This window comes from Argopecten irradians, chromosome 11 (genome assembly GCF_041381155.1).
Source record: "Argopecten irradians isolate NY chromosome 11, Ai_NY, whole genome shotgun sequence".
Lineage (NCBI taxonomy): Eukaryota > Metazoa > Mollusca > Bivalvia > Pectinida > Pectinidae > Argopecten > Argopecten irradians.
In genome coordinates, this window is record NC_091144.1 from 39,366,653 (window position 1) to 39,379,925 (window position 13,273).

General features: G+C 34.1%; 1 protein-coding gene across 1 annotated transcript in view; it reads right to left on the reverse strand.

Moving 5' to 3' along the window:
- The window catches only part of LOC138335533 (dynein axonemal assembly factor 9-like), a 76,919-nt gene that overhangs the window by 22,166 nt on the left and 41,480 nt on the right, over window positions 1-13,273 (reverse strand). Inside the window, exon 18 of the mRNA XM_069284667.1 lies at window positions 4,289-4,371. Within this exon, the coding sequence (XP_069140768.1) occupies window positions 4,289-4,371 (83 nt within the window). The remainder of the gene's footprint in view (window positions 1-4,288; window positions 4,372-13,273) is intronic.

Below are 13,273 nucleotides of genomic sequence, written 5' to 3' on the forward strand. Positions count from 1 at the left end.
GTCATAGAGTAAATATGGTGTAATGGAAGATTCCAGAACATTAAGTTTCGTTTTATTAGTTAAAAGTCCTATTAACAGTCAGGGTCATTTAAGGATGTGTCAGGTTTGTTGATCATGGAAAGCCGGTGTACCCGGAGAAAAACCACCGACCAACAGAGAATTAGCACATTTCTGTACAACTGAAGTAGACTGGCTACTGGTCTCTAGAATATTGAAAAAATCACTTAATTTGTCTTGATCATTTTTGTTGCTACTACATGCCTCATTCTAAGTTTTAAACTAGGGGGAGATGATCTAGTAAAGAACTCTGCTGAGAAAGTCTTATGAACAACTTAGGGTCTGGTGGCCAGTCTGTAGCTCTGAAGGTACAGATGACCTATCTCAGAGTAAGTATTGTGTTGTTGAAGAGGCTGGGACAATGTGGTTTGGATTAGTTAATTTGAAGTCCTATTAATAGCCAGGGTCATTTAAGGACATACCAGGTTTGTTGGTGAAGGAAAGCCGGAGTACCTAAACCACCAACCAGTTGCATCGAGACCCACCTACACTAAATTAACCCAATAGCTGCAATACAGGTAGCACCCCTACTGCATTTCTCTATACTATTACCTGTAACAGCTACATCATGTGCAATTTCAAAACAAAGGCCTAACATATTTTGAATTCTAGAAAATCTCTGGAAACTAAGTGTAGAAGGACAGACAGACACATGGACATGTCTGGGCATAATTGAAGGGCTCCTGTACCTCTGCAGGGCTGTTACTATATCTTGTCCATTTTTGCCAAGGTACATTTTGATTCAGATAATATATGAAAGAAAACCTCCTAATTGACTCAGCCAAATTATGTAAATACAGTAAAATTCTCTTAATATCATGTTCCAGTTGTCATACAAACATGTGATATTAAGAGGAATGTAACATTAACTCAATCACCCCTAAAGATGCATTTGAACTCTTCTGATTCAATAACTGGAACAGTTCATTATAAAGTTTCAGGGGTGAATGAGTTAATGTCATGTTGGTTAATGTCATATTCCTCTTAATATCACATCTTTGTCTGACAAATGGAACATGATATTAAGAGAATTATTTGTATTTACATCATTTTGCCACATGAACAAGGAGGATTCAACTGTACTGGTAATTATTGGTTTTGGCAGTCATATCATCTCTAAAGATTATACAGAATATATGAACCATTAATAATCACTCATCACCCCTAAAGACTCATTTGAACTCTCCCGAATCAAAGAATGGGATAATTCATTATAAAGTTTCATCCTATCTTAAGGGTAAATCCTAGGACTCCATTATCTCAGGTTGCCTTGCCTTAGATTGTTCGGCTGCTGTATGTATTATTCCTATATTATATGTAATCCACTACAATACATTCAATCTCCATGTGATAATTGTTCATTGTGGTGGAATAAATTGACTACGTAAAAGTACATCACAGTAATGTTAGGTCTGTATCACCTCTAATATCATCCTTAAGATGAGAGGAAATCATACAACCAATACGCTCCATACCAGGTTTTTTTTCTTTTCTTTTTTTTTTTGTAAGGTTCAAAAGAAATTTTTATTTACTAAATGAAGGAAACATGATATAAAGAATTGCCCCTATACAGGATGGGGATCCATCCAACATGACAAAACTTTCCTACTTTAATTAACTCATTCACCCCTGAAGACACAATTGAACTCTTCAACATCAAAGGTTAGAAGGGTTCATTATGATTTTTCAGGGGTAAATGTGTTAGAGATGCACAAATTGTATTACAGGGTTCAGACAGAAAACTATGCTATAATTTGGCCTTTATAATTGATACAAGGCCAGTTTTTAAATTTAGTCATTGTTAAACTTTCAAATGTTAAGAGTTCAGCAAAGTCAAAATAAAACTTTTTGTAATAAAGGGGCATAACTCTGTATCAGGATCATTGCCACACCGTGTTTCGTTGAAATCCAGCTAGTAGTTTAGGAGGAGTAGTTGGTCAATCGTTATGTCTACTGATTGGCAGACGGAAAGACAGACAGACAACCTGAATCCAGCTATACAGCCCCAGCCTCTGACTTTTTTTGCAGACGGGGTATGATTAACTGCCTTATGTGGGATTCAAACTTGAAACCAAAATGTGGATGGACATTTTGTTATAGTTTTACAGGTCATTGACAGATAAGGTCATTTAGGTCAGAGGGCTAGTGGTTGTATGTCGCATTGATTTGATTTGTACATATCTTGCGCAACTGTCGAGATAACTAGTATAAAATAACTGGTGAGTGTCGTGCTGAGATGGGGAGGCAGCCAATGGAAATGTGATAAGAGTCGGTGTTTGTAGATGAGCTGGAGGGATGTGGGAATACCAATCAATAATGTGTCAACATCAGCCACACCGTGATCAGCGTTCAAAAAGCAATTTAAAATTCAAAATCAGATCATTTGCATGAAAACACTCGGAAGGAATTATGGGAGGTGACATGAAATCTCTGCAGTTAGGTGCTGACAAACAAATTGCATTCTGAACTTGTGATTTTTCAAAATTTTTTTTTTAAAGTTTTGTTACCTTTAAAAATATTTAAAACTAAAAATTTTGGGTTATTCAGTGTAAGATCATCCAATTCACTAATGTAAACTAATAACTACATTAAAGTTTTAAACTAAACAACGAGACTACACACAGAATCTGCATATCAGTGCATCAGCTAGCTCTTAAATTGTTCGCTACATTTTCTTATCAAGATTATATAGGGATATGATCTATATAAGTTGCAATATGGGATAGCTGATACTAAATGAAAATCTGCTGCATTTGTAGCTAGAAGAAACATATTAAAGATAACTCAGGTTAGATGTTGTAAATGAAAAGTTAGCATGTCAGACAATTGAAAAAGGGCTCATGCATGTTTATTAATCTTTAAAACTACTTGATTTCCTGGAAATATATTTTTAAAAATAATCTCAACTTTTTCTGAATTAACACAGTTCTAATTAAAAGCAACTCACATTAATGAAAGTAATAATTGGGGAAAAAAATTAGGTTTAAAAGATGCACCCACCAATAAGGTCTTCACTAGAAAATATCATGTAACAATTGATAATACCCCATGAAAATATAGACATTAGAGCCTGTCTTAGTGACCACCTCTGTATTAAGACTAACTGCTTAAAAAGACCACTTTCCTTATGTCCCAAATGATCTGTTTGTAATATTACTGGACCATATTCAACCCTACAAGCACTTCCGTCCTAAAACACCCCTCCCCCCTGAAACTAAGAAAACCATGTATGCTCTGCATTCGATTTCTTTTGTAAAATTGATTAATTGCTTAGTCTGTGAAATAATTTTGTGAAATGTTAGCCCAATTTTGGTCTTACAAAGCACCCCTTCATTTTTCAATATTTAAAGTGCCCTGGGCACTTAATGGATTTAAATTTGTTACATGGCTACAACTCATGTAGTGGGTGTTAATTTGAGAATATATCTTTTTATAATTTAAACTTGGCAAATTTGGAATTAATACAATACAATACACATACTAATATCAAATTCAGTAAAGTATACAAAAAATATATTTGAATAGAAGACAATTGAGCACTAATACATGATAACCAATCTGTATATTACATATTTGGATTGAAGGAGGGAGGTATAATGATGGTTAAACCTACAATTTATCTGTTTTTACTTACATAAAGCTGAAAGCAAAAATGTGAAAAAATAAATGTACATGCATGATTGTTTAGTATGAAAAAGCATATCTATATATATAATATCAATTATGTTTTTCTTTTTCGTGATATTTTATCAATATTGTTTATTTTTAACAATTTAACAAAAAGTATAATCGAGTTAAAATAATCCAAGTACTGAGAGTACTTCACGTAAGAGTGACGTCATAATTTGACATGATTTTTTTAACGTTACAATCACCAGAAGGTGGGACTTAACAACAGTAAATTGTACTTAACCTACGTTATTTTGTTATCTCAGAATCCATTCTCAGATTTGTTCGACAATGCATTTATTATTTTTGAAAATTTGAAAATACTCTCTTAGAAAGTTAAAACAAACCCTAGATAATTGCACGTCAGTAATTTTTTTTCACATCAATTCCAAATTGCCACTTAATTGCACAACTACAGGGACCATGAGGAGTCTACATATGAAAGTTCAGAATGATGTCTTCCATAATTTCTGAGAAATATCGATAACAAAAAATTGTTTACAGATGAGACCATAGACATGACTAAGCCATTACCATCGAATACTGATTGGATGAAACTCACCTGCGTTGTAGATATTTCTGTACATTTGGGTTGGTTATCTTTTTGCACTGGTCTACCAAAATCTCCACAGCTTTTGCTCGGGCCTGCAATGTATAAAAGAGAGCAGTCAATTATTCCTTAAAATGATTACATGACGTTAAGTTAAACCAACTCACCTCAACTATTCCTTAAAAAAAATAACTGGCTAACTCTATAACCCATAAGGCTTGAGACCAATATTAACCCATTTGGCCTTTTGTTGAAGAAAACATTCAAAGTCTATAACCATTTAATGTATCACCAGCTGTCAATAAAACCGCGCAAGACTTTGCATTTTGTAGACTTTGCATTTTGTATTGTGTATACTACGATGTTCGTTCCGACACTGAATAGGTACACTTCTAGGCGTGACGATATTACACCTGGTAATCGGTCAATTTTATTCCTGTGTGGCTTATTTGAAGGTCGAGGCCATTCATTTTAATAAATACTCCAACCCTCCATCAGACTGCAGACCCAACATAAGATATATGTGTCTTACTTATAAGAAAGAACTGTTAAATTTGTTTAGCCTATTGACCCCTGTTACCTTGAATCAATGTCAAAGTCATTCATTGATATAACTTTGTAGCCCTTTATCCCAGCATTTAAAAAAAAACCTAATTCAGGTCACCTGACCTTTGACTTAATGAGAATAAGTTTCTTAAATGCTTATGAAAAGCCTGTTTGACACTGTCACTTTGAATAAAGGTCAAGGTCATTCATTTGAATACACTTAATTTATAGCCCTTTCATCCCAGTATGCTACAGGCCAAATATCACGTCCTTGGGTCCTTTTACTTACTGAGAACAAACTTGGAAGCCCTTCCTCCCTGATACTAACTACTGATTGGGTCATTAATAGACATCAGACACCTAAACCACTTGGCCAACAAAAACAAAAGAAGCAAAACTATTCCTATAATGTCAAGAGTCTTTAACCACAAAAAGCCAATTCCTTCAAAAACAACGCTATTACAGCCGAGAGATTAACTAATTTGATTTTTAATGCCTTGGCATCAGCTCAGAAACTTCATTTTCATCTCCATGAATCAAAGTTAAATCAATATGCTACAACCTCAATCCAATTTGCCTAGCATTAAAGAATGACTTTCAGAGATGATAGAACAGGAAGCGATGTCCTTCAGGGGAGACATTATTCTGGTATCTTACACATTACACTGAAACAAGGTTAGTAGAGATTAGAACATTATAAAGCCATAAAGAAATATCAGTTTTTTAAGATTTTCATCTAAAAAGAAAAGCAAGTGGCCCATAGGGTCTGTATTAATCATACAGGCTTAAATTGATTTGGTTTAGTAGACATTAAACATTAGGTCGTGATTGACATGACGTTCTCGTAGTCGTCGGCTGTAGCACGTCGAAACTGTATGTGGAAGAGGGATGCCAGAGTACCCAGAGAAAAACCATCAACCTTCATTCAGTATCAGGCAACTTCCCCACGTGGGATTCGTACTCGCGATTCAGAGGCAGAGGTTGTGTGGTAATACTGTATGTCGATCGGTACATCTTTTAAATCTACTCACCTACCACGGTTCTGCTTAAGTCAGACTCAAAAAATATTCTGTATAGTGCTTTAGATTTGCTGAGGATCCTTGTTTCCTGGTTTTATTGACAAAAGAAATTTACAGGATCATTTTGGAATAACAGTACACAGTTGTCATTCAGTGTACATGCATAAGCAAAAGCCCCGACGATGATACAATAATGTAAAATATCTACGTAACAGTATAGTGTAAACTTCTTTATATTTTGCTGGTAGTATGAATTTGTGTAAAATTCTTTATATTTTGCTGGTAGTATGAATTTGCAGATTTCAATAAAACCTTGAGTAAAAACTGTAAGCCAAAAACATCCAATTCATAAATTAGATATTTTTTACATGTGGTCTTTTGTTGGATAATCTCCAAATGCTTCCACTTAAAAAACAAGTAAAAATTTATGATTGTAACCATAGAATCCAGGAAATCAAACTTTCTTGAAGCTCTGAGTTATTAATATACTTAGTACTTAATTAGGTTCTACATGTTTTTACTACCATAAAGGCTGATAAAAGCTGAAATGTGACAAAGATTTAATTAACTTAGACTGTGAAAACCTCACCCATTACCATTCTCTACAAGCTTTGTCTAGACCAAGATGGCGGTATAAAGTCTAGCCAGAACTCATGTCTACCAGCCTTATATACTTTTAGAAATATTGCGGTACCGATTTTTTGGCTGCAGTGATACTTTTCTGCTGGCTGAACTTTGGCACATGGATCAGATTTCAATTGAATTATTTGCTGTGACTATTGGCAAGCACATAAATGTACATGAAGTGTTGCACAGGATTTTGATAAAACAGACTAGACACATTGTCTCTGATGCTAGAATCAGTGAACATGCACATAAATGTACACTTTTGAAGTGTTGCACAGGATTTTGATAAAACAGACTAGACATATTGTCTCATGATGCTAGAATCAGTAAACATGCACATAAATGTACACTTTTGAAGTGTTGCACAGGATTTTGATAAAACAGACTAGACATATTGTCTCTCATGATGCTAGAATCAGTAAACATGCACATAAATGTACACTTTTGAAGTGTTGCACAGGATTTTGATAAAACAGACTAGACATGTTGTCTCTCATGATGCTAGAATCAGTAAACATGCACATAAATGTACACTTTTGAAGTGTTGCACAGGATTTTGATAAAACAGACTAGACATATTGTCTCTCATGATGCTAGAATCAGTAAACATGCACATAAATGTACACTTTTGAAGTGTTGCACAGGACTTTGATAAAACAGACTAGACACATTGTCTCTCATGATGCTAGAATCAGAGTAAACATGCACATAAATGTACACTTTTGGAGTGTTGCACAGGACTTTGATAAAACAGACTAGACATATTGTCTCTCATGATGCTAGAATCAGTAAACATGCACATAAATGTACACTTTTGAAGTGTTGCACAGGACTTTGATAAAACAGACTAGACATATTGTCTCATGATGCTAGAATCAGTAAACATGCACATAAATGTACACTTTTGAAGTGTTGCACAGGCCTTTGATAAAACAGACTAGACACATTGTCTCTCATGATGCTTGAATCTGAGTAAACATGCACATTAATGTACACTTTTGAAGTGTTGCACAGGACTTTGATAAAACAGACTAGACATATTGTCTCTCAATGCTAGAATCAGTAAACATGCACATAAATGTACACTTTTGAAGTGTTGCACAGGACTTTGATAAAACAGACTAGACATATTGTCTCTGATGCTAGAATCAGTAAACATGCACATAAATGTACACTTTGGAGTGTTGCACAGGACTTTGATAAAACAGACTAGACATATTGTCTCTGATGCTAGAATCAGTAAACATGCACATAAATGTACACTTTTGAAGTGTTGCACAGGACTTTGATAAAACAGACTAGACATATTGTCTCTGATGTTAGAATCAGTAAACATGCACATAAATGTACACTTTTGAAGTGTTGCACAGGATTTTGATAAAACAGACTAGACATATTGTCTGTGATGTAGATCAGTAAACATGCACATAAATGTACACTTTTGGAGTGTTGCACAGGACTTTGATAAAACAGACTAGACATATTGTCTCTCATGATGCTAGAATCAGTAAACATGCACATAAATGTACACTTTTGAAGTGTTGCACAGGACTTTGATAAAACAGACTAGACATATTGTCTCTCATGATGCTAGAATCAGTAAACATGCACATAAATGTACACTTTTGAAGTGTTGCACAGGACTTTGATAAAACAGACTAGACACATTGTCTGTGATGTTAGAATCAGTAAACATGCACATAAATGTACAATTTTGGAGTGTTGCACAGGATCTTGATAAACAGCACATCCGTCTCTGATTTTAGAATAGGTGAACATTGATAAATGTACACTTTTGGAGTGTTGACACAGAATTGATCAAACTCTCATTGGTCTGATGCTAGAATCAGTAAACATGCACATAAATGTACAATTTTGGAGTGTTGCACAGGACTTTGACGCTAAAACAGACTAGACACATTGTCTCATGATGCTAGAATCAGTAAACATGCACATAAATGTACAATTTTGGAGTGTTGCACAGGACTTTGATAAAACAGACTAGACACATTGTCTGATGTTGATCAGTTAGAATCAGTGTTGTAAGGGACTTGAAAAACAGACTAACACATTCTCTGATGCACATAAATGTACACTTTTGGAGTGTTTGCACAGGACTTTGATAAAACAGACTAGACACAATGACTCTGATGCCTAGAATACGAGTGAACATTTACATAAATGTAGCGACTTTGGGAGTGTGCATCTAAAACAGACTACACACATTGTCTCTCATATTCTAGAATCAGTAAAACATGCACATAAATGTACAATTTTGAGTGTTGCACAGGACTTTGATAAAACAGACTAGACACATTGTCTGTGATGCTAGAATCAGTAAACATGCACATAAATGTACACTTTTGAAGTGTTGCACAGGACTTTGATAAAACAGACTAGACATATTGTCTCATGATGCTAGAATCAGTAAACATGCACATAAATGTACACTTTTGAAGTGTTGCACAGGACTTTGATAAAACAGACTAGACATATTGTCTCTCATGATGCTAGAATCAGTAAACATGCACATAAATGTACAATTTGAAGTGTTGCACAGGACTTTGATAAAACAGACTAGACATATTGTCTCTCATGATGCTAGAATCAGTAAACATGCCACATAAATGTACATTTTGGCCAAGTGTTGCACAGGATCTTTCTTTGATAAAACAGACTAGACATACTATTGTCTCTCATAGATGCTGTGAATCTGAGTAAACGTGCACATAAATGTACAGTTTTGAAGTTGTTGACACAGGACTTTGATAAAACAGACTAGACATATTGTCTCTCATGATGCTAGAATCAGTAAACATGCACATAAATGTACAATTTGGAGTGTTGCACAGGACTTTGATAAAACAGACTAGACATATTGTCTCTCATGATGCTAGAATCAGTAAACATGCACATAAATGTACACTTTTGAAGTGTTGCACAGGACTTTGATAAAACTGACTAGACACATTGTCTGTCTCTGATGCTAGAATCAGTGAACATGCACATAAATGTACAACTTTTGAAGTGTTGCACAGGACTTTGATAAAACAGACTAGACATACTTTGTCTCTCATGATGCTAGAATCAGTAAACATGCACATAAATGTACACAATTTGGAGTGTTGCACAGGACTTTGATAAAACAGACTAGACACATTGTCTCATGATGCTAGAATCAGTGAACATGCACATAAATGTACACTTTTGGAGTGTTGCACAGGACTTTGATAAAACTGACTAGACACATTGTCTCTGATGCTAGAATCAGTAAACATGCACATAAATGTACATTTTTGAAGTGTTTGCACAGGACTTTGATAAAACTGACTAGACACTATATTGTCTCTGATGCTAGAATCAGTGAACACGTACATAAATGTACACTTTTGAAGTGTTGCACAGTGACTTTGATAAAACAGACTAGACACATTGTCTCATGATGCTAGAATCAGTAAACATGCACATAAATGTACACTTTTGAAGTGTTGCACAGGACTTTGATAAAACAGACTAGACATATTGTCTCTCATGATGCTAGAATCAGTAAACATGCACATAAATGTAGTGCTTATATATCTGACAGTCTGTGACTACCACCGTAAATAGTACCCACGAGGTGTGAGTTAAAGATAAAACAGTATTGTATGGATAGTAAACACGGTAACTTTTAAGTCACGTACGAGGGCCCAATCGCATAATCAGGAAACATACTACACCGAAACTAAGTAAGCTGTCCATTATTTACGACTAAAAATACCATAAAGACCATTTACTATAGACCAATGAACCTTTACGCACATCAGTTTCTATACATTTGTACCATCCTTTTTTTAGATACATCATACATCATTTTCTATGAAGAAATAAATACATAAGTTACACATTTTCTATAAACCATGAAACATTTTCTATTAAAGGCCATACATCGTATGTTTCCACATCATTTTCTATAGACTTAGTTTGAAATGCTCCATCGCCGACACAGAATAGACGATACTCATCATTTTAACAATGATTGGTGTTTAGTCATGTATTTATATGTCTAATTAACACAAAAAATAATTTAACATAATTTATTTTGCTTTTGATTTATGCGCAATCAGTGCTTCATTCCATATAGGACTAAGAGCAAAAGACTTTTTTCAGGATGCCAATTAATTATTTTTAACATTTCTATCGTTTAAACTAAGATTAGAGACATTTCAAAGTTTGTGTAGTTTAATTATGTAAAAAGTAGAGTAACTTTTTTAAGTACTGAAGAACCAAACACTAGATTGTCAATCTTTACTGCTTCCTGTTTTTACTATAATAACATACACATTTGATTTAGCGGGCGTAGCATTTTTTAATGATTTATATTAGATTGAACATCCTATAAACAAAGCCAGGGTCCGATACTTATAAGTACATGCCAGAATTGTTGCCGGGGAAGGAAGGTCAGAGTATCCAGAGTAAAAACTACCCAACCACAGTCAGTACCTAGCAACTGCCCCACATGGGATTCAAACTCGCAACTCAAGAGGTGGAGGGCTCGTAGTAATATGTCAAGACATCTTATTCACTGACGGCCATTGCAGTCCATTTTCTATGGACCAATGAGCTATTATGAATTACACACAATTTCTTATGACATCATAGATTACATGAATTATATACTCATGTTATCCATAATGTACGTTATCAACATTATGCATAAAGATGCCATAATTCAAAGCTTTCTTTTACCAGACTGAAAAATACTCTATTTAACAGTGTAATTTCGCTTTTTATGAATTGTAAACAATATATACATATTGTCAAGATTATGCATGAAGATGTCATAATTCAAACTTTCTTTTAGAAAACTGAAAAACCCTCTATTTAACACTGTAACTGCACTTTTTTATAAATTGTACACAATATAAACATATTTTCAAAGGCGACTAATTACTTTTCATGTATTTTTATATAAGGTGATCAAATGATTTATTGTAAAAAGTTGTATTGTTCTACATTCTACATTTCGCCAATTAATTACCTGGAATTTAATCACAAGCAAAATTAAATTGGTTTACCATAATTCATTTGAAAAGGAAGATATAAATTTGGACTCCGGACAAGTTACAAGTCATAAAATTGTCTCTAATTGTCACCTGCGTTAATATGATACAATGATGTATGACTATAGAAGCCTATCAAGTCACAGAGTATGGATTGGCAAACCAAGCAAATATGACAGAAGGTTTAAGCAGACATGCATGCAGTATGTGTCAACAAAGACAAAAGTACTCAAGGGGTTGTCTGTCAATAAACATCAATTAGCCGATTATTTTGGTTTTACCTTCTAGGATATGTTATTATCATAATATGTCTCAAACACAGTCTGTCTGTAGTTGTTCCTGACAAAGAGAGAGATGTAAAAGATTATACCGTATTTGACCCAATAAAAAATGTTTAATTACATCCTGTTATGCATTTGTATTAGTTAAATATAAATTTACTGGGAGAGCAGTACCGGAGCAACGCAAAACCTCCCCATATGTATGAAAAAGTCAGGCAGCTGCAAGCTGAAGCTGTCAGTGTGTAGGATTGAATTGAAGATTGTGTTTTTTTCTTATATTTTCGTGTATCTGTTACCTTAGAAGGGCAGTTAAGAAATTTAAAATGAAGGGACTATTTCACAAAAATATTGCACAGTCTACAAGTCCTTCAAGATGCTCCATCGCTAAAAATTGACATTTTTTCGCTATTAGAAACACAAACAAATGTATTAGTATTTTTCTTCAGTTACAAAAGTTACTTACTCTATCCCATTACCACCATTGAAAAGTTTGAGTTTCTTATTCTACTCCAAGACAAAAATATTGAAATTCTCAAATGATGATTAGTGTACTAAAATAGTGATAAACATTAATGTTTACATACATGCATTTTTTCATGCCAACTTTCAGGTATTTTGATTTTAGAAAAAACTAGAATATTGTAAATGTTTTATCAGGTACACTTTTGGTGTTTACAGGAAATTGTTAAAATGCTATATTTTGTCCTTAAAATCAGTAACTAATAATAGTAGGAAGTGTTACAATTTGATAAAACAGACTAACATTACTTTATGATGCTGTTCAAACAAGAATAAATTTACAATTTTGAGTGTTTTTCAGGACTTTGATAAAAGACTAGACTCATATTGTCTCTTGATAGGGGGTAACGTAAATCATGCACCTAAATGTACACTTTTGATTGTCATTGCACAGGAAAACTTTATGATAAAACAGACTAGAATTTTTGATTGATTATACTATCACAGAATTTTGTGAAACATGCACATACCTGTTACTTTTGAAGTGTTACTTGCACAGGACTTTGATAAAACAGACTAGACCATATGTGTCTCTGATGCAGTAAATCAGTAAACATGCACATAATTACATTTTGAAGTGTTGCACAGGAGTTTTGATAAAACTGAACTAGACACATTGCCTCATGATGCTTAGAATCTGGAAAAATGCACATTTACACTTTTGAAGTGTTCACAATTTTTTCTTTAATTGTGCCTTGGACACATATTCTGTAGAGGGCGTGCAGTTTAACATGGATTGCAATGTAACTCAGGTATTGTTGTCCAACAGACGACTGGTAGCTAACCCAAGAACTTTCCTCTCTCTTGATGCTGTCAGTAAAACATGCACATGTACACAAACAGGAGACGCACAGGGTCATATAAGTTTAAATTGTTTTTCTTTTTACACACACAGGTGACATTTTTTATCTATAAATGTACAGGCATTTACAATTATTTTTTTGGAGAGTAAACACATGAAGG